The 21843-nt window shown below is 46.2% G+C and overlaps 1 protein-coding gene across 2 annotated transcripts in view; it reads left to right on the forward strand.

Moving 5' to 3' along the window:
• ANO2 (anoctamin 2) overlaps positions 1 to 21843 on the forward strand; it is a 328686-nt gene that overhangs the window by 266037 nt on the left and 40806 nt on the right. For both annotated transcript variants that reach the window (XM_081587341.1, XM_081587340.1), the window contains 4 exons: positions 4654 to 4765; positions 8145 to 8202; positions 8352 to 8452; positions 19993 to 20138. In XM_081587341.1, coding sequence (XP_081443467.1) covers positions 4654 to 4765; positions 8145 to 8202; positions 8352 to 8452; positions 19993 to 20138 — 417 coding nt within the window. The remainder of the gene's footprint in view (positions 1 to 4653; positions 4766 to 8144; positions 8203 to 8351; positions 8453 to 19992; positions 20139 to 21843) is intronic.

Here is a 21843-nt window from a genome sequence, read left to right on the forward strand (position 1 = left end):
ATGGGAAGCAGTGGAAGGAACTTAGCGGGTAGAGGAGACGGAATTGGGTCCATTTCTCCCTGCTTCACCCTCACCTCTAGCAAAACTGTGCCTTCATTAACATCCCTTCCTCTGAACCTTCTAGGGTGAATTCTATTTCCCATTGGAATGCTGACCATTTAGACCGGGTCAGGCCAACACCTATGCTTAAACAGGGACATCCCTGGGGTATGACCAGCCCTTCACTCCTGTGTCTCCTTGCTACAGCGTGTTGCTGCTGGATGCTGGCCTGTCCCATCAGACACGGAAGGCTGGACCACTGCTAAGCTGGTCCTTCCTCACCGCAGGTCCTGGGCTGGCCACTGGGCTCTTCAAGGAAGCACAGTCCTCTCCATCAAGGGTCTATGGCTATGAGGGTGCCCTGCTTTCAGACATATAACACCTTTATCCCCACCCCCACGCTGTCATCTGTCACACAGACCCGGACTCCCTTCTCCCTGGAAACCCACCCTAGCTATGTACAGCCTGTCTTTGTAAACTTTCAAAACACAGCAGGTTGGATGATACCTCATCCCAGCTCTCTTTGAGGGAGGTGACCCTCAGTGACTATAAGACAGGGGTACTCATCACCCTAAGTGATGCCACCCCAGCCTTCTAAGAAAGAGGGCTTGTCAGAGATGTTGGGGTAACTTGCTGGAGCCTCTTTCACCAAAGAAGAGAAACACGTGTACAAATGAAAGGTCTAACAGAGTGCCTGCTACACCGTCTTCCTGACAGCAGATGTTTGTGACTTCAGACTACACCTGTGTAGCACAGGGAGCTCAGCCTGGTGCTCTGTGATGATCTAGAGGGGTGGGATGGGGGACAGTGGGAAGGAGGGGATATATCTATATCTATATCTATATCTATCTATCTATCTATATATATATATATATATATGCTGTGTGTGCTCAGTTGCTCAGTTGCTTTGCGACCCTATGGACTGTAGCCCACCAGGCTCCATGGGATTCTGCAGACAAGAATATTGGAGTGGGTTGCCATTTCCTCCTCCAAGGGATCTGCCTGACCCAGGGTTTGAATCCATGTCTCCTGTGTCTCTGATATATGTATACATATATCTGATTTTCTTCCTTGTGCAGAAGAAACTAACACAGCATTGTAAAACAGTGCTTCTCCAACAGAAGAAGAGAAGGCATGCTCCAGGGGGCTGACACTTGGGGCTGGACTGCTAGTGCAGAGTAGGTCTCCAGTCCCTTTGTCTGGGGGCAGGAGCCCTTGTGCTGGAATCTCTCCAGGGCTCCAGGATGTCTCAGGAACACCCATCCATAATCCCACCCTTGAGCAGTGCACTGGCTGCCTGGTTACCCAGCTGGCTGGCTTCTGCCAGGGTGATTCCCTCCCCGTGGCATAAACAAGGCAGCAACATCACACAGGAGGCTGAGGCCGCCTCCCTTCCCACCCCACCTCCCTACCCCCAACACAAACATAAACCCGTACACACACACAAATGGAGGGAAGGCTAGATGGTTGGGCTGTCAGGAAACATTGCTATTTGCAAAAGCTAGATCTGCCCTGGGGGAGAGGTGGAAAGCGTGCGGCACCTTTGCTTTCTGACTCAGCCTCCATTCCACTCAGAGTGGTGTGAGGGCTGGAAGTGGCTGAAATTCACACTTGGAAGCCACCTCAGTTTGTCTGGTTGCCGCCATGGATCTGTATCTGCTGGATCGCTGGGGACACCCTGTTCGAATGAGTTGCTCTTCCAAACTTCCGATTCCGCAGCCGACACCCCCTTGCTTGTCATGCTGTTTCCATATGACGAGGATGGCGCTCCAGGGGTTTTGAATTCTGAGCTGGCCCCCTGGGACTCACTTGGGCTTTCATACTAATTATTTTCCAAGGCAGTTTACAGCTGGGTCATTTATACTCATATTTTTTCATGACACAATGCACCAGAGGTTTAACACTTAAAAGAAGGGGAGAAGAGTATGGGCGCTGCACAGGAATTCTATCTCATGGTCCCTCCTGGTCCTAAAGTCTTCCCTCTGTCCAAAATCCACTCCAGCTGGTGAAATTCAGATGGCCATCAGTCAAGCTGGGGTGGCTTCCTGGGGGAGGTGAGGTTTCGGGAGCCTGTGAAGGTGGAGCGGGGTTGAGTTCTGCTTTCTCACGCTCTCTCCATGTTGACTCCTCCTGTCCATCTGTCTTGTTGTTTAGTTGCTCAGTCGTATCCGAATCTTTGTTACCCCATGGCCTATAGCCTGCCAGGCTCTTCTGTCCATGGGATTCTACAGGCAAGAATACTGGAGTGGGTTGCCATTCCCTTCTCCAGGGGCTCTGCCTGACCCAGGAATGGAGCCACATCTCCTGCTTGACACATGGCTTCTTTACCATGGAACCACCTAGGAAGCAGTTGATGTCTAAAGGCACTTTATATGAAGTTTTATGAAACACAAGGCTGGGCTATTTTTTCATGGGCTCAGATGGGGATCACTCCAGATTCTGTGTCCTCTCAGGGGATGGTGCCCAGTGTTCTGAAGTGCCCTAGCTGTCCTGTAGACATCATTCAACCCCGAGGGGACCCTGCAAAACCTGTTCCATCTCACTGTCCCAGGCAGGTGAGGCTCCTCGTGTTGGTTGTTGAAAGAGACCCGTTCTAAGACAGGCACGATGTTGTAAATCAACTCACTGTACTTCAATTTTAAAAGAGAGAGAGAGAGACCCAAAGTCTCGTGGAGCTCCAGGGCCCCCACTCCCTCCCTCCCCTGGGGCTCTGTTCCCTCGGGGGCCCCCCTCCCCCAGAAGCCTCAGCAGAGCACCCGGCACAGCCTCATAGCTTCTCTGCCGTGGGCCCCCGGCTGATTTAGTGGACCATCAAGTAGATTTGGATTGTTTATTGGACATGCCCATTATTTATGATGGCTCATGGCCCTAAAAGCATAGGCACAGGCTGTTTATGGAAATAATCCTAATGAATAATAACCAGGCCCATGATTTATTAGGATGGAAGAAGGGAGCCACTCATTTTCAGTTGGAGCAAAATGTTCTGAAGGGACCAGATTCTCCTTCCAGAGAGCTTGGAGGAAATTCCTGTATGAATTGGGAGATCTGAGTACCAAGAGTTCAAAGGCGATTATAAAAGAAAATCAAAGACACGTGCCTCTCTGGACCTCATTTCTAATCCCCTTCTAGCCTTCATTTACAAGGTGACTTTTCCAGATTTTCAGATCCTCAGACCTGATTAAGTAATATCACCTGATTACTTTTCAGGTGACATCGGTTTTCATTTTCTTACCCCCAAAATACTTAAAAGTGAGAGACAAGATGTGGTTAAGTTATTGTCGAATTGACTGCTTCAGGTTCATGGAGCAAAGGCTCAAATTCCTGTTGAAAATGCCCCCTCCTTCCCTTCCTCCTTCCTTCCTTGCTTCCTTTTGTTGATTGAAAAAAAAATGTACAGCCTAAAATTTGAGAATTATGTTTTTTTTATTCAGTGGACTTTCTGAGGACTTAAGCCCGGGAGGCCGCCTCTCAGATGGCTCTGTGAGATTGCTCTGAAGAGGCGAGAGAGGAACCAGGATAGATAGGAGATTCTGCAACAGAAACCAGGTAGTCAGAACAACAAAAGATGACTGTTAGTTAAAGAAAAGCAGATACCTCGAGTTGATGAAGCTAGTGCTGGTTTATGTATGTCTGGGCTCATTGAAATCATCCCTTTGACGTGCACCTCAGCTACCTGGGGCCAGGACCTGTGTTCTCCACCCTGAGTCCCCTCAGGGTGCACAGTCCCGGGTGGCTCTAGTCATCACTGATGCACATGATGTGCAGTTAGTGCTTTCTCTCTGTCACTGAAGAGCGTGGCCCAGTAACCTCTTCCCTTTGCCAAGCTCCTTGTCACAGTCTATGCAGACCCCTCTGAGCTCTCTGCTCAGCTGTCCATGGAGCTCCATGGGTCTCGAGTCTTCTGAAGGCATCAGTGAGGTTTCTGCTCAGTGTTTCTCAGGGTCTGGAACATTGGTTGACTCCCTGCTCGGACCTGATGGAACCCATGGATGCTGTGACCCCCAAGGTGGAGACCTTAGACTCAGGCTCTGTTTGTTTCACTTGCTTATCTGATGAGCCTCCATCATTGGAGTGAATGGACTCAAGATGTCTCAGCCTGTGCCAAGGATGCACAGGGAGGGCTTTCCTGCTAAAGACAAAGGAGGAGAGAAAGAGGAGCAAAGCCCTGGTGCCCAAGCCAAGGCTTTAGTGCTTCTTGACTTATGTTCACTGATTAACAAACCATTTTGTCAGGGATGTTTGTGGTAGTAAAATCTTTTAGAAGTGATGATTGTGCCAGTAAAAGCTGAATTCCTCTAGATGAAGCAGGGGTGGTGGGAGGATATTCTTCTTGCTTAGACCTCTCTTTGAGGAGCACAGTGTGAAACTGTCACTTTCATGGATCAGAGGAGGGAAGTGGAAAGAGACATGTATTGATCCTATATACTCTTGACTTTCTGTACCTGGTAAACCATTTGGGACCTCACAGAGGAAGTCAGTTCTAACGTCACAGACCAATGGATCTCTGGGTTTCTACTCCGGAGGAGTAAACGGACAGATAATGGCTCATGTCACAGGGTCACCCCTCTAAGGAGGTGAGAAATCTGTCCGATCAGCTTTGATCTTCCCTTTCAGAGGTTCCAAAAACAGAGCAGACATTTGAAGAGCGCCTGATCCTCAAGGCTTTCTTACTGAAGTTTGTCAATGCCTACTCACCCATCTTCTATGTGGCCTTTTTCAAAGGAAGGTGAGTATCTTGGTGCCATACACAGAAGGGCAATTGGTCACAAAGACAGTCCTCCACTAGAGTCAGCCTGTCCCCGTTGTCAGTTTACATCTTCAGCTCCATGTCCCACTCCCATTGCCACCTGACTGCACTAATCATGTTGGATTAGCATCTTCAGATTCTGATAACATGGGGAACTCTGCAGTTATTTGGCTCTGGCCCTGAAGGGTTAATCCTAGAGGAATGTGTGTCTCTCAAGCTGAGGACATGGCAAGAGAAAATTTCATGTCTAGCCAGTGATTCTTGGGTCTTGTAATGCAGGTCTGATGCTATCTACCCAGGTCAATGTAGATTTCATAGATTAGGACACAGTCTCCCACAAGACTGCCCTCACTTCAGACACTACTGAAAGCTCTGGGGCTCTCAGGTCACTGATGGTTCTGCCCAGCTGGCTATAACCACTGACCCCTAGGGTTTGATAATTCACCGTAACAGCTAATAGAGCTTGGGATGTGCTATCCTTAAAATTACAGTGTTATTATAACAAGGGGTTACAAGTCTGAACTGGTAAATGGGAGAGACACATAAGGCAAGGTCTAGGAGCATCCTGGAAGGAAGCTTACATGTCCTCAGGATGTTGGCTTCCTGACACATCAATGTGCACCACCAACCACTCACCCAGGCTTCAGAGTCCAGAGTTTTTATTGGGGCCCCATTATCCAGGCATCATTGAATGAATCATGGCTCATGTAACTGAACTTAATCTCCAGTCCCTCTCTCCCACCTGAGGTCAGGCTGCCTTTACTTGGCTCAAAGCCCTAACTCTCTAATCACGTGGTTGGTCTTTCTGGCATTGGCCTCCATGATCCTGAATGAATGGATAAAAAATTGTGGTACATATATACAGTGGAATAATAGTCATAAAAAGCAACAAAATTAGATCAGTTGTAGTGATGTGGATGAGCCTACAGTCTGTCATACAGAGTGAAGTAAGTCAGAAAGAGAAAAACAAATATCATATATTAATGCACATGTATGGAATCTAGAAAAATGGTATAGATCTTATTTGCAGGTCAGGAATAGAGATGCAGATATAGAGAAAGGACTTGTGGACACGATAGGGGAAGAAGAGGATGGGGCAGGAATTGAGGGAGTAGCATGGACATATATACACTATCATGTGTAAAATATATTTTAATAGTTAGTGGGAAGATGCTGTGTAATACAGGGAACTTAGCTCAGTGCCCTGTGATGACCTAGAGGGATGGGACGGTGGGTTGGGGATGGGAGGAAGGCTCAAAAGGGAGGGGATATATGTATACATATAGCTGGTTCATGTTTTTGTTGTACAGCAGAAACTAACACAACATTGTAAAGCAATTATACTCCAATTTAAAAAAAAATCTTAAAAAAAAGAAAGAACTACCTCATTAGCATAAACTTAGGTCTAGTCCCAGGGCCCCACCATGAATAACAAAGACACTCCTATCAGGAAATTCCAAGGATTTAGAGGTTCTTCCCAGAGACCAAGGACAATGACCTGTCATATTCTTTATTATATAATAGTCCTGAGTATAAATCACTTCTGATAAGTATCATTTGTGGTCAGATCAGCTAGGTACCTCCAAGATTTCCCCTTAGACATCAGCTAAGTCAGTAAGCTTCCTTAGAACTGAGAGCTCATCAAGCAGGCAGTGATAGCAAGACTGTCATCATCCACACTTTATAATTTCCTATAAATGTGTTTGTGACTCAAACCACTACTCCTTCTCAGGACCTCTGCACTTGAGGCTCATGAAATTATAGTAGCAGAGAGGTTCTCCATATTAATGATTATGTACTTCTTTGGTGATTTATGTCTAGATTTAATATAAATAGAAACTTGCATACATATGATATTCCAGGAAAAAAAGTCATAGGGCTCTGACTCTTAGATAAACTTGTAGTGTACTGAGAGGTAGTCTTGGCAATAGCACACTGTAGTCTGCAGTAAGTGCTATAAGAAAAGGTGGAAAGAAAGTGTTAGGGGAAAACTTAATTATGAACAGAGACAGGGAGACTGCACCAAGAGGGGAAGTCAAGCTGAGCCTCAAATAGAGAGCAAGATTTCAGGAGATGGTGAGCGGATAACATTTCAAGAAAGTAGGATTCTTCTATTGGCCTGTCTGGTTCCATGGTTGGCTGGTACCTCTCCACCTCCCTCATCTGCTCAATCTTCTTATTACCTAATAAGTTAAACCCTTAAATCTTAGAAGAGGTATGAGACAGGCTTCTTCCATTCCTTTGAGTATTTTCAGTAAGAAGTCTGAATTTTTTATTTCTGGTCCCAAGAATCTCTACTTGCAGTTTTAGTCCACTTGGCCTTCATTTCCTGGGAAATCAGAAGCCCTTGTGGAGGAATTGCAGTCAGAACTCAATTCTTTTTTTTAAAAAAACATTTTATTTTGTAGTACTCAGATGGTAAAGCGTCTGCCTACAATGCAGGAGACCCATGTTTGATCCTTGGGTCGGGAAGATCCTCTGGAGAAGGAAATGGCAACCCACTCCAGTACTCTTGCCTGGAAAATCCCTTGGACGGAGGAGGATGGTAGGCTACAGTCCATGGGGTTGCAAAGAGTCGGACATGACTGAGCGACTTCAGTTTCACTTTCACTTTCATAGCTGATTAACAAGCAATGTTGTGATAGTTTCAGGTGAACAGGGAAGGGACTCAGCCATACATATACATGTATCCATTCTCCCCCAAACTCCCCTCCCATCCAGACTGCCACATAACATTGAGCAGAGTTCCCTGTGTTATACAGTATGTTCCTGTTGATTATCCATTTTAAATATAGCTGTGTGTACATGTCCATCCCAATGGATAGTTAGTTATAGAACTCAGTTCTTGACACAAGTTGAGGGAAGAAGTTGCAGGACAGTACATTTAAAGGCAAAGAGGACATGGCAGCCCACTTGGCTGGGAAATCCCACGGACAGAGGAACCTGGCGGACTGTGGTCCACGGGGTCACAAAGTAGGACCTGACTGAAGTGACTTAGCACGGATGCACCTGTTAAGACAATCCAAACTTTGTTGTGTTTAAGCTTTGAAATGATCACACACACACACACACACACACACACACACACATATACACTTGACTGCCTCAACTCCACACCACACCCGGCCCCAACCCCTCTGCCCTGGGATGTGACCTAGTCAAAGGTGACCCCCTGGTGTTATAGGTGATTGTTAGCTGATAACAGGTGTGAACTCCTTCCCAGAGGAGTAGCACCTCCCTGGCCAGTCCTTCCTAGAAGGACACTCGGCAGTGACTGGTCCACTGGGAAGACACACCCTCAGGGCAGCCCTGACTTCCTCTCTCTTTCCCTAACTCTTCCCACACTTCTCCCTTCCAGGTTTGTCGGTAGACCCGGAAGCTATGTTTATGTGTTTGATGGTTACCGCATGGAAGAGGCAAGTATAGCCACTGGTGTTTCCTGCCTGGCTAGTGGCTCCTAGGTGCCCTTCCCACCCCTGCCCCATCCTTATATCCCCACTGCAGCCTGGCTTAGCTCACGCCCTTGCCTGTCTGATGCCCCTTCTTGCATCTTCTTGTCCTGCAGTGCGCCCCTGGGGGCTGCCTCATGGAGCTGTGCATCCAACTCAGCATCATCATGTTGGGGAAGCAGCTGATCCAGAACAACATCTTTGAGATCGGAGTCCCGTGAGTAATGAGCTCTGCTCACCCCACTCCTGGCTGCCAGGGCCGAGCCTGGCAGAGTCAGACTTCTGGCAAGTTCTCAGGGCCTCTGCTCTTCTAAGATGGGGTGGCTGTTCACTCCTCTGTCCGTGCATGCTCAGTTGCTCTGTTGTGTCCAACTTCTTTGCAACCCCATGGGCTGTAGCCCCGCCAGTCTCCTCTGTCCATGGGATTTCCCAGGCAAGAATACTGGAGTGGGTTGCCATTTCCTACTCCAGGGGATCTTCATGACCCAAGGTTAGAACCTGTGTCTCTTGCATCTCCTACATTGGCAGGTGGATTCTTTACCACTGAGTCACCTAGGAAACACTCCTCTGTCCATTCTCCAATAGCTTCCCCATGACTAGTTCCCCTCCTGCATGTTTTGTTTGCCAATCTGATTTGGAATGTTGGAGGCTCAGCAGGATTAAGCACTTGCTTCCCTGATGACTCAGCGGTCAAGAATCTGCCTGCAATGCAGGAGACGTGGATTCCATCCCTGGATTGGGAAGATCCCCTGGAAAAGGAAACCCATTCCAGTATTCTTGCCTGGAGAATCCCATGGACAGAGGAGCCTGACTGGCTACAGTCCGTGGGATCAAAAAGAGTTGAACATGACTGAACGACTAAACAACAACAATTAGTATCCATAACAGTAAGTGACAGAGCTGAGAGTCAAATATCTCTGACTTAAAAGCGCATCATGCTTTTAATGCTGTGTCCTCCCAGTGAGCAAGTAAAAGAGCCTTTCAATATGGTAGATGGTACTTCCCTGGTGGTCCAGTGGTTAAGACTCCATGCTTCCACTGCAGGAGGATCAGGTTCAATCCCTGGTTGGGGAACTAGATTCCCCCAAATTAAAAAGAACTATAGTAGATGGGTGAATATGAAAGGTTGAACCCCAATGTAATCATTTAGAAAAATCTCCAAGGAGCTGTGGCACACATGGTCTTAAGAGGGGAAGGATGCATAGCTGGTGAAACACAGGCTGGATTTTCCTGTGGATTCTCTCCCTTCTCCTCCCACATGGTTTTATACAAATTTCATACAAGTCCTTCTTTCATTAGGTTTTGCATTGAGATAGTCATGAAAATAAACACAGACACACAGCCACTGGACCCAAAAGTGGATGCAACAGGTGAAAATCTACCTTCAGGCAGAGAAAATGTGGCTCTCTCTGCCTTTCATTTTTATGGCTTTTTTATTTTTTTGGTGTAAAGAAGTCTGTTTCAGGGGATATTTTCAGCTAGCCTGGCATCAGAGAGCCAGGGAATGACAGAGAAAATTGGGGTAACTCTTATAGGCTGAGCCAATCCTGTTTAGGAGGACTGGACAGACAGCTTGTACCAGACTTTGAGTTCTTTGCAAACTTGCAAGATTATATCCATTCTGGGATGCATTCGCCAGACAGTCCCCATAAGGTTAAGTGAAGATACTGCCACTTGCTCTGTCTCCCTCTTGGAGATTTACTCTGCATATTATTTGAATGGTTCTGAGAAGTCCTGCAGTAAAGAAACTGGTTTAATCCCTTTCTTTCCAGCTACATTTGTTCATGTCATTGAGCTGGGTTTCTCAGTGGCAGACCTTGGAGTCCACTCTGACTAGTGTAAGCAGTAAAGGAATTTGAGAACAATATGAATGGAATACGATTTGAGGGCTAGAGAGCCAGGCTCTGAGCTACAGGACCAGGAACAACACTGTCGACACTGCAGGAGGGCTTGCAGGGAATGCTACTGCCTCCATCTCTCAGCTCAGATGGCTCAGAGTGAAAAATGAGAACTGGATATCACAGAGCTAAACCCACAAAAACTGCAGTCTGAGTCTTCCCAGCTGTCTTTATCAGCTTGAGTTGCTGTAACAAAATAACATTGACTGGGTGGCTTAGTGCAGACATTTATTTCTCAGAGTCCTGGAGGCCATGAAGTTCAAGATTAAGGTGCCTGCATGTTTGGTTCTGATGAGGACTGCCATCCCATGTAAGCTCATGTGACCCATTCTCTGTATGTATATGGAGAGAAAGAGAGCTCTGGCACCTTCTTCTTATAAGGGCGCTAATCCCATCACGGGACCCCACCCTCATGGCCTAATCTAAACCAAGTAAGTGAAAGTGTTAGTTGCTGTTAGTTAGTCCTGTCTGTCTCTTTGTGATCCCATGGACTGTAGTCCACCAGGCTCCTCTGTCCATGGGATTCTCCAGACAAGAATACTGCAGTGGGTAACCATTCCATTCTCCAGGGGAGTCTTCCCTACCCAGGGATTGAACCCAGGTCTCCTGCACTTCAGGCAGATTCCTCACTGCCTGAGCCACTAGGGAAGCTCCATCTCAACTGAATTAACTCTCAAAGGCCCCACTTCCTAATACCATCACATTGCCAGTTAGGACTTCATCATATGGATTCTGGAGGGGACACAGTCAGTCTATAACACAAGCCTCTTGGTTTAACCTATACACAAAATGTTTGAGACTTCCCTGGTGGTCCAGTGGCTGGAACTCCATGCTCCCAGTGCAGGGGGCCTGGGTTTGATCCATGGTCAGGGAACTAGATCCTGCATGCTGCAACTAAAACCCAGCGCAGCCAAATAAATATTTTAAAAAGAAGATCAATGGTCTAAAAAAAAAAAAAGATTTGTATGCAATAAAAATATATATGCAATGGTCCTTATCTTCTCAGAGATGAGTTATTTTAGTTTGGGAGACAGAATAGACTGTGTTTGACTGGGCGTTCTCTCTGTGGTTTGACTCTGTCAGAATTCAGACAAGTGAAGGCCAGGCATTTCAGAGCCATCAAGGAAGGCTTCATAAGCAGGCAACTGTGTCTATGTCTTGAAAGAAGGCTGTCACTGTCATATGTAACCAGTTGGTCTGCCATTTAAAGAAACAGTTTCCCCTGGGTGTGGATATCTTCTCTAAACAAACAACATACAGATTTATCAGAATGCTTCCTAACTCACATGTGGCTTAAAGAAGTTGTGGTGGTCCCTTGATGGGACCTGGGGCATGGCAGGGTCATGGCAGGAGCAGGAGCCCAGAACCTCTCTCAGTCTGCTTAAGGGTCGCTGAGCCCTAGGTTCCTTGAGCTGATTGGGACAATTAGCAAATATATATGTTCCAACTCCTTTCTCCAGGAAAAGCAACCCTGGTCACTGCTCCAATAGGAGCAGCGACTGCCTGAAAGGTCCCCAGAGGAAGCTATTCTTTGGTCTTTCTCAGAAACACAGAGAGCTAAAATTATAATGGAAAAAAGCAAAGTTATCTGGAAAGAAAACCCTTTTTAATGAGAATCCTGCATATTCGCTCAGAACACTTTGCTGTTCCGGTGCTCAGAATGGGTCTCACCATCACCCACCATCAGTCAGGCTGTTTTTCTGTCCCCACACTGGGACAACCTCAGGGGGCACTTGGGCAGGTGATCTTTCTTGGAGGAGAACATTGACCGGCATCTCTGTCTGCTTTAAGCCAGCCTCCAGTCCTTAGTCAGGAAATCATCAGTCTTGAGAAGCTCAACCCTCTGAAATAATGCCTGGGTCTCAGCTTTCTGATTGACAGTCATTCCGTGATAGTCGTCAAATAACACTGGTGGGACATGTGGTGCCTGTGGTCTAGGAGCTTAGCATCTCAGAGAGAACACATTTTTTATGGACCAACATCCAGGACATATACAGACTGGAAAAAAATGTGCCCCTTTGAAGCTGTGAGACCAGCCCATCCACCACTGCTACAAAGGATAGTCGCCCATACCCTCCAAACATCTGGGGAAAACACCTGTCTTTCCAGTACATTGGATGGAATTAGATACAGCTTGTGGGTGTGAGATGCCCATTTTTTCTTTCCTGGGCATCTGTTCTACCACTTAGCCCATCCACTCTGCATCCAGAAGTGTTTTTAGAATGTAAGAGAGGCAAGAAATCAGTCATGTGTTTGGACAGTGTGTTGGATGTTTCCCAGCTATCAATTCCATCAGCTCCATGACAGATGAAACCTACACAGGGCTATTTTCCTTGCAGACTAAATTTTCTTCCTTATGCTTGATGTGTGTTTAATATGCCACCCTTTAATTGGTGGCATTTGCATAGTAATTCATAGAGCTGTGAGCAAGTCACTTCCTATGTCTCATTGTCCTCATCTCTTGATGAAAAGGATTTAATAATTCATAATATATAGCAGGATATAATGTAATATATATTTAGTAAGTAATAATGTAATAATCTCTAAGGTATTGTCATTTCAGCTCTAGCATTCTATGAACCTCTCCTCTAGTCAATGAAACTGGTCACTGCTGATTCCAAGACAAGTCACTTCTATTTCAGAAGATTTTTTCCTCATTTTCGTTCTTAGCCTGTTGTTGTTCAATCCCTACGTTGTGTCTGACTGTTTGTGACCCCATGGACTGCAGCACACCAGGCTCCTCATCCTTCACTATCTCCCAGAGTTGCTCAGATTCATGTCCATTGAGTCAGCAATGCTATCTAATCATCTCTAGTATGTTAGTGGACACATATAGCCTAATCGGGTAGTTTAATTCAGGGATGTAGAGCAAAAGTTCTTCCACCAAGCCTTACAGTCTATTATCTTCAAAGTGAAAGTAAAAGTCGCTCAGTTGTGTCCATCTCTGTGACCCCCATGGACTGTAGTCCATGGAATTCTCCAGGCCAGATTACTGGAGTGGGTAGCCTTTCCCTTCTCCAGGGGATCTTCCCAACCCAGGGATCAAATACAGGTCTCCTGCATTGCAGGCGGATTCTTTACCAGCTGCACAAGGGAAGCAAAATTCTCAGTAATTCTACAGATTGTGATTTGAATTTGTTCACCTGCAATCACCATGATTTTGGTTATTAGGTCTTCCACGCTCCGCTCAGAGCCCACTCTCAGTGGATTAGACTCATCCAACCCAAATCTCATACACCTAGCAATATCCTTATATATGACAGAGTTGAGAAACATAAGGTAAGCAAGAAAAAAATGGGGGTCCTTAATAGGCAAAAGAGAAATGACAGTTGAGCCTGACGATGAGGAAGGAATAGTATAAATTGTAAAAACTGGACCTAGTGGTCTTTAATTCTTTGATGGAAGCAGTGCATCTCTGTAGGATAGAGATTTTTTTTCAACAGATCTGGGTTTAAATCTAGGCATTACCAAATACTCACTATAAAACCTTGGGGAAGTTATTCCAGAAAGATACATGGTTATGTAAAAATACAGCTTGCTTATATACTCAGCTTTCTAGAAAAGAGAAAACATGGGCAACTGAGAAAGGAAGAGCCACTCTTGGGCGTTACAGGCAGCCAAGGTGTTCCTGAGTGTCATTGGCTTTTATCTTTACAAGTGATGCTGTCTGAGGGTTTCAAGTCCAGGCAGTGATACTGAAGAGACCTTGTCAGGACTCAGGATGACTTTTTTCTCTTCTATTCTGGGACCAAAGACTTGTGGCTCATGGTGGCTCTTAGCTACCTTCAGATAACTGTCTCCAATTTTTTCTCCCCTCAGGGAGATAAATATTAATCTTAGAGGCCAGACTTGATTTTTTAAAACAAAAGCAAGTCTGAGGAGTTAAGTAGGTGATCATACTGAATAAGAATATTTGGGGTAAAAAATATGATTATACACGTAAGATTGATCATCTTTTACATTCATTGTCTACTTCTGAAAGCAATTTTATAGATTCGTCCAAAGAAAATTTTAAAATGTTAAAGACTATCGAACTGACCTTTGTTAGTAAGCCAGGTATTTGGCTCTAACTTACCTATCTCTGTGAGGATGCAGTGTTCTCCTTAGATTCCCTGTGTGTGCATGCGTGCATGCGTGTGTATTGTAAAAAGCACCACCACTACAATTCTGCTGGCTTCTCAAGTCGACCAGCCCAGCAGGTTTCTTTATTAGATTGTTTCCCCATCTTTAGTCACTGTCAGCAACTTTTAAATTGTTTTCCATTATTTACCTGGACACAAAGAGTGGAACATGACTGAGTGACTTTCACTCACATTTACCTAGACAGCTATTTGCATATTAATTTCCTCTAAACCAATTCAATTTTTAAGTCCATCTCATTTCTGAAAATGGAAAACTAACCCTATCGGTCACCCCGAATAGCAAATAACAGTAGAAAGAAATACAATAAAAATGATCCATTATTAATCATTGATCTTAGTGTAAGATCTGCATTCTCTTTATTGAAAAGGAAGTCACGCAAGTGCTGCGGAGCTATTAATGGCATACCAGGGGTGGACTGGGGTTTTCTCCAGGGATGCAATCAGAGGGATGGGTTGAGAGCAGTAAAAGGAATAATTCTCCCAGGCCCTCTAAGGAGATGTAAGACCAAGTCTAGAGACCTTCCAAAACCATCCCATGAACTGTGAGTGGAACTCGTCCTTTGCTTGGGAGACATTAGCTTAGAGCAGTGTTCTCACCTCTTAACCCCATGAATCTCCACATGGCTGGTACAGATACCAGGTGTGTCCATGAATACTGTACACCTGCCCTTTGGGACCTCAGATAGGCATCTTCAGCTTCCCGACTTCTCCCTTGTTACCCCTAAATCTTGTAGGGGCCCCAGTCAGGGCCCCCATGGAAGGCCAGCTCTGTCCAGGCACCATCCAAACAGAAGCGTGTCTTGGAGGTGTAAAAATGAAGTGCTTTCAATGAAGGCGCAAAACTGGGGACGATAGGTGATTCAAGGGCAACTCTGTAACCACTGAGGACATGATGATAAATGAAACTGAAGTTGTGTGGTCTGCCCTTAAGCTCTCCCCCCTCATGCAGCCCCAGACTGCTCGGGCCTGACAGTTGTGACACGTGCTTTCCAGAGGGGAGCCAGGTGGTTTTCAACACAACAAGACTCAGAATAATGCTCACTGGCAGCTCCTTCTGACATGACTTCAGATGTGGCTGGCGCCAGGGCAGGATCCAATCGTGTGCTAGTTATTACCTGAGTCCCTTGATGGGGACTGTCCTCATGTCCCTCACACACACACACACACACACACACACACACACACACACACACACACACACACACACACACACACACACACACACACACACACACACACACACACACCACCCACTACCTTTCCCATCTGTGTTTGTGCAAAATGGACTTCAGATCCTGAAACACACCACAGCACACCCCAGCTCCTCACTATAATTTTATTTCGAACTCATCTCCAGTATCCCATGAAGCAAATAGGAAATGGCCTTTTATCATTCGTGGAGATGAATTTGTGTGTGTGTGTGTGTGTGTGTGAGAGAGAGAGAGAGAGGGTAAATACTGTCTTTCTCAGGTGTCAGATTCTTTCCTGAGTAACGTCTGAGATGGACAGAGTAGATGGATTAATATGTCCACTGTCAAAATGTCTCCTGGTCCCTATTCTTGCTAGAAGCACCAGATCACATCCCAAACAGCTGCAACATACCCCTGGACACAGCCAGGAAGACTTTGTAAACTTTCTTCTTTTTTTGATAAATGTGATGTCTTATATTTCAGGACATAAAACAGTCTCTTGAAAGCCATCACAGGCGAGGGAGGTGTGTGTTCCCCTCAGTACAGTGGAATCTGGCCGTGAATCAGAGGTTTAAGGAACAAATCTGAATCCTGTCCCATGTCGAGAAGAGGAATACACAGCTCAGAGGTTGATGTGTTTCTCTTCTTGTGCCCCATCCCAGGCTCAGTTCTGCCTTCTTTCACGAGGCTTGAGGTCTGTGGAGCCAGAGGCATTGGAAGACTGCCCAGGGCCCTGATTCCTCCAGTTGGGGGTGAGGGAAGGAGGCAAGGTGTAACCAAAGGTCACCGTGGTCTCGGGGTGAGCCTGTAGGGCACACACAGGGGGAAGGCTCAGAGTTCTGGACAGAGTTTCTGAAACTTGTCATTAACAAGGGACAGAGAAAGAGCAGATGAAAAGGAGACGAGGGTAACATCAAAGGAGTTATTTTAACAAGGGAGTGCATCGTACGGTCGGAATCACCATCTGAGGCTTTCCACACGGCCCATCTGTGTGTTATACAATGTGCAGGATTCCTGTTAAATCCTGCACTGGAGGGACTTCCTTTATTAATGTTTTTAATGGGGACTGGGATCTCCAGGAGGGAGGCTCCTGGGAAAGAGGGGGTTCGTAAGAACTTTGTGGACTTTGGGACCTGCCCACAGCCCAGCACATGGCTGACCACCCTGTCTTTCTTCCATCTGCCCTCCACGCTGGCCTTGGTTGCTGTGGGGTCTCCTGGTTGAGCATCTGTTCCTGTGACTCCTCTTTCCTTCTGTTTTTTTCTCCTTGGAAGGTTCCTTCCCCTCCACTCCGCCCACAGACATGTTTATTGTGAGGGTTTCTGTTCTCTCCATGATGGTTCTTGGATCTCTAGCTCTAACTTTGATCTGTTTACAGAGCTCCAGGCCACATATTGGAGAAGGACATAGCAACCCACTGCAGTATTCTTGCCTGGGAAATCCCATGGACAGGAGACTGGCGGGCTATTGCCCATGGAGCTGCAAAGAGTTGGACATGACTGAGCAACTCAACAACAAGAACAAGACCACATATAGCAAGGCTTACTAGGCACCTCTACTTCATCATATCATGAGACCCTCCATCTCAACAACACTTCCTTCCTCTCTTCTCTTGTGTCCCCAGCTTAGCCAACTCTGTTACCAGCCACACACCTGTTTGAAGACTCTAGAGATCAACCTTGGTCCCTCTTTCCTTCCCAACTGCAGTTCCCCACTTGCTTAACCCCATCTCTGAAGCATGTCACCATCTGTCTGCTTCCCTCTGTGTCCATGGCAACGTCCTAGCCTCTGCAACCCTGGTCTCTCACTGGCACCCCTGCATCCAGGTGGCTTAAAAGGCCATCTTCATGAACTTGGGCTACCTCTCAAGTCATCGTCCGTCACTTTCTGTCTCTTACTCTATGTTCCAAACATTTTGAACTCCTTTTAGTCCTGCAGTGAGCCATGCTCACACTGTCTGTGGCTGTTGCACAGATAATTCTCTGTCTAGAACACACACCTTTCCCCGTCACGCTGCTCTCTCTCTCTCTCGCTCATGCTGCTTCACTTATGTTTTGTCATGTGATTGGTTTATATATTTCTTCCCTGGGAAAAACTTGCAGGTTGGGTTGACCATTGTCTCCTAAATCTCTCCCTTTCTAATACTCATTACACGGGACGAGTGATGCTTATTTAAGTGTCCACTTTCCCAGCTGAATTACCTCATTAAACACATCAAATGCCTTTAAGAAAATATTTATTTATTTGACTGATTAGGTCTTAGTTGCAGCACATGGGATCTTTCATTGCAGCTCACAGACTCTCTAGTTGTGGTGTGTGGGGTCAGCAGTTGCAGCAAGAGGACTTATCTGTCCTGCAGAATGTAGGGTCTTAGTTCCCCGGATAGGGATCAAACTCACACCCCCTGCATTGCAAGGCGGATTCTTAACCACTGGGCCACCTCAGGGAAGTCCCCATCAAATGTCTTTCATTTCTTATGTAGTTTTGGTTTTGTTCTATCATTTTTTAAATCAAAATATAAATGATTTACAGTATTGTGTTAGTTTCAGGTATACAGCAAAGTGATTCAGCCGTGTGTAGTAGTGTAGTAGCAGTTCGGAATTGAATAGGGATATATGCTTGTGTTTAATTTCCCACGATTAATTATAACCATTTATTATTCTTTACTAAAGATTGGGTGAAGTCTCTGGTTACTGGCACTTGGAGGGAAAGTCTCAGTTTGAGTTCTGGTCCTGGACCTTCCCTTCCTCCTTCCCTCTCTCCTTCTCTTCTTTTCTTTCTTTTTTTGTCTCTCTCTTCTTTATGTTTTTTTTCTTCATCCTCTCCCTCTGTCCTGAATCACAGGCAGGGTCTCAGCCAGTTCCTAAATTCATACTGTGTGACTTCAGAATCTTTAGGCTTCCTTTTGGCTTCTCGTAATTTCTTGTGATCACGGAATTGTTGCTTGCTATCTTATTATGAAATATTTTATCTAACTATTGCATCTGTGGGTCTCAACCATTCTTTACATCCTCCTGTGATGAAGAGGAGGAGAAGGACACTGATAGATATATTTATGGAGCTCTTGGCATATAACAAGCCCTAAATTAAGCGTATGACATAGATTTTCTACTTTGACCCAATGGACTGCTGCTAAGTCGCTTCAGTCGTGTCCGACTCTGTGTGACCCCATAGACGGCAGCCCACCAGGCTCCCTCGTCACTGGGATTCTCCAGGCAAGAACACTGGAGTGGGTAATATTTATTTCTCATCTTATAGGTAAGAAAACTAAAGCTTATGGACTCTTCAACTTCATACCAACCCCAAGAGGCTGGACCATTATTATCTTGTAATTATTTTAGACCAAAAACATCCTGAATGTGGTTGACTCATCTACTTGGGCTGCTACTGGGTGGCTTAAACAACAGGAGTGTATTTTCTCACACTTCTGAGGTCTGGATAGTTCAAGATAAAAACTGGCCAGGTTTGGTTTCTAGTGAGGGCTTCTTCCTGGCTTTGAGATCACTGTCTCCTCACTGTAACCTCATATGGTGGAGATAGAGAGATTAAAAATTTAGTTATATTTATTTATTTGGCTGTGCTGGGTCTTTTCTTAGTTGCAGCACGTGGGATCTTTAGATGCAGTGTGCGCGCTCTTAGTTGGGGTTGTGAGATCTAGTTCCCTGACCAGGGGTTGAACCTGCATTGGGAGCACAGTCTTAGCCATTGGACCACCAGGGAAGTCCCTCTCTTCCTTTTCTTACAAGGCAAACAACCCTCTAGGTGAGGACCCGCCTTTATGACCCCATTGAACTTTAATGACTTCCTAAAAGCCCTCTCTTGATATACAGTCACACTGGGACTTAGAGCTTTACAGATATGAACTGGGGGGGCAGGGAATGGGTGAAGCTTACCCCATGGTGGTGGTTAGACAATGTTTAGCTTGGCTTTAATGGACATAATTGAAGGCAGGAGGAGAAGGGGACAACAGAGGATGACATGATTGGATGGCATTACCAACTCGATGGACATGAGTTTGAGCAAGCTCCAGGAGCTGGTGATGGACAGGAAAGCCTGGGATGCTGTAGTCCATGGGGTCGCAAAACATCGGATATGACTGAGTGACTGAACTGACAGAATAGACATATGCTGTTTATATTATTAAGGCCTGAAAATGTTTGAGGTGGTAAGATAGCATCATTTTTAGTACTTTCTAAACACTCCCCTTTCCACATGAAGAGGGTGGATAGATCACCCATTAGACAATAGGACTGTCTGAGCATCTGACAGGTAGGGCCACTTCTCTGTTGCTTATCCAACAGCAGAAAGAATTCATTTTCTTTGGATTTGAAGAAACTTGATCCTTTGTGGGGGATCCTTTTATTATCCTGACAGAGGACTGCCTCAGATTGTCTCCTTGTTGTCCCTCTCTCTGTCCTTAGGTCAGAGTGGCTTCAATATCAAGACTTAGTCATTTTTCTCTTTTCTGTCTGCAGAACAAGCCCTCTCCTCTAGAGGCTTCTGGTGACTGGTCCCTTTCTTTTCCAGGAAGCTAAAGAAGCTATTTCGGAAGCTGAAAGATGAGACAGAGCCTGAAGAAGCTGACTCTGCCCATTCAAAGCATCCAGAGCAGTGGGACCTAGACTACAGCTTGGAACCATACACTGGACTGACGCCAGAGTATATGGAAATGAGTAAGATCCTTTGGACTTTCCTTCTGCTGGAGGCAGGTTCAGATAAGGGGTCAAGGGTGGAGGGGAGGATTAGGAAAATCCCCAGGGCAGCGTCTGCTCCTTCAAAGGCTTCATGGCTACCCGATGTCGCCACCAGGGCCACGTGAAAGCAAAGAAGGAAGGGGCAGAAGGAGCCTTGAGTTGAAGCACCTCATCACCCATTTGATACTCACATGGTGCCCTCTTCTCTTTGCATCTCCTCTCCTCATCTATCTAATGAGAAGCTTTGTCTCTAGGTTCCTTCCGTGGTTTCTATCATGAGAGGCAATTGAGAAGTCTGAAATTTAAGAATAGACTTTCCATTAAGGAAGAGTAAAGTAGCCCCCTGACATTTGGGACACGGAATATCCATCTTGACAAGGAGAATAGAGGAGAGTCCCTCCCTCTGATCAGGCAGGGCTCAAAACATGTGAGCTTTTCTCTAAGATTGGTGAGGATGTTTTGGGCAGGTGGTGAGAGGAGGATTTCTAGTTAGAATCTCTGATTGCCCTTGGATGAGCCTTGAAAGCGGGAGTGTGTGTAGTACAGGCTGGTAGACACAGTCATCTCAGATGTGGTTGGGGAGCCATGCGTTCTCCATCTTGAGCAATGTCCCAGCTTGGACCAGCTGCCTTCAAATGCTTGGCCACCTGTGAATAATCCTGATCTCTCACTGGAGTGGATATTTGAGAAGCCTGTTTCCAAGACTTGGAACGAATGAATTAAAAACAGAGGACCAAGAGGGCAGATGTACCGTCTAAATATTGACTCAATCTAGAGTGTGTGGGGAGAAGGCAATGGCACCCCACTCCAGTACTCTTGCCTGGGAAACCCCATGGACGGAGGAGCCTGGTGGGCTGCAGCCCATGGGGTCGCGGAGAGTCGGACACGACTGAGCGACTTCACTTTCACTTTTCACTGTCATGCACTGGAAGAGGAAATGGCAACCCACTCCAGTATTCTTGCCTGGAGAATCCCAGGGACGGGGGAGCCTGGAGGGCTGCCGTCTATGGGGTCGCACAGAGTCGGACACGACTGACGCGACTAAGCAGCAGCAGCAGCAGCAGCAGCAGAGTGTGTGGAGAAGCATCAATGAGATCCGACGACAGAATCACTCAGTACTTCGTATCATTAGACCTTCATTGTGTTTGCATAATGGTTCCAGCCTCCTTTGGTTAATCCCTTCTCACAGGGGGACACTCATGCCTCTGTGTATCAGGTACCTCACTTGTTATTTCTAACTGATATTTATCCTGTCTCTTCATAGTGTTTGTGTGTGTGTGTGTGTGCGTGCATGCGCACATGCACACGCATGTGTGTTAAGGGTACAGCAGTGGACAAGGTCTAGATTAGATGGCTAACAGCATTCTGTTCTAGCCCTGGGTTTCTAAAAAGATGTGTTGGCTGCTTAGTTCAGTTCAATTCAGTCGCTCAGACTCTTTGCAACCCCATGAGTCGCAGCATGCCAGGCCTCCCTGTCCATCACCAACTCCCAGAGTTTACCCAAACTCATGTCCATCGAGTCGGTGATGCCATCCAACCATCTCATCCTCTGCCGTCCCCTTCTCCTCCTGCCCCCAATCCTTCCCAGCATCAGGGTCTTTTCAAGTGAGTCAACTCTTCACATCAGGTGGCCAAAGTATTGGAGTTTCAGCTTCAGCATCAGTCCTTCCAATGAACACCCAGG

This window comes from Giraffa tippelskirchi, chromosome 4, assembly GCF_054371585.1.
Source record: "Giraffa tippelskirchi isolate mGirTip1 chromosome 4, T2T-mGirTip1v1.2.pri, whole genome shotgun sequence".
NCBI lineage: Eukaryota > Metazoa > Chordata > Mammalia > Artiodactyla > Giraffidae > Giraffa > Giraffa tippelskirchi.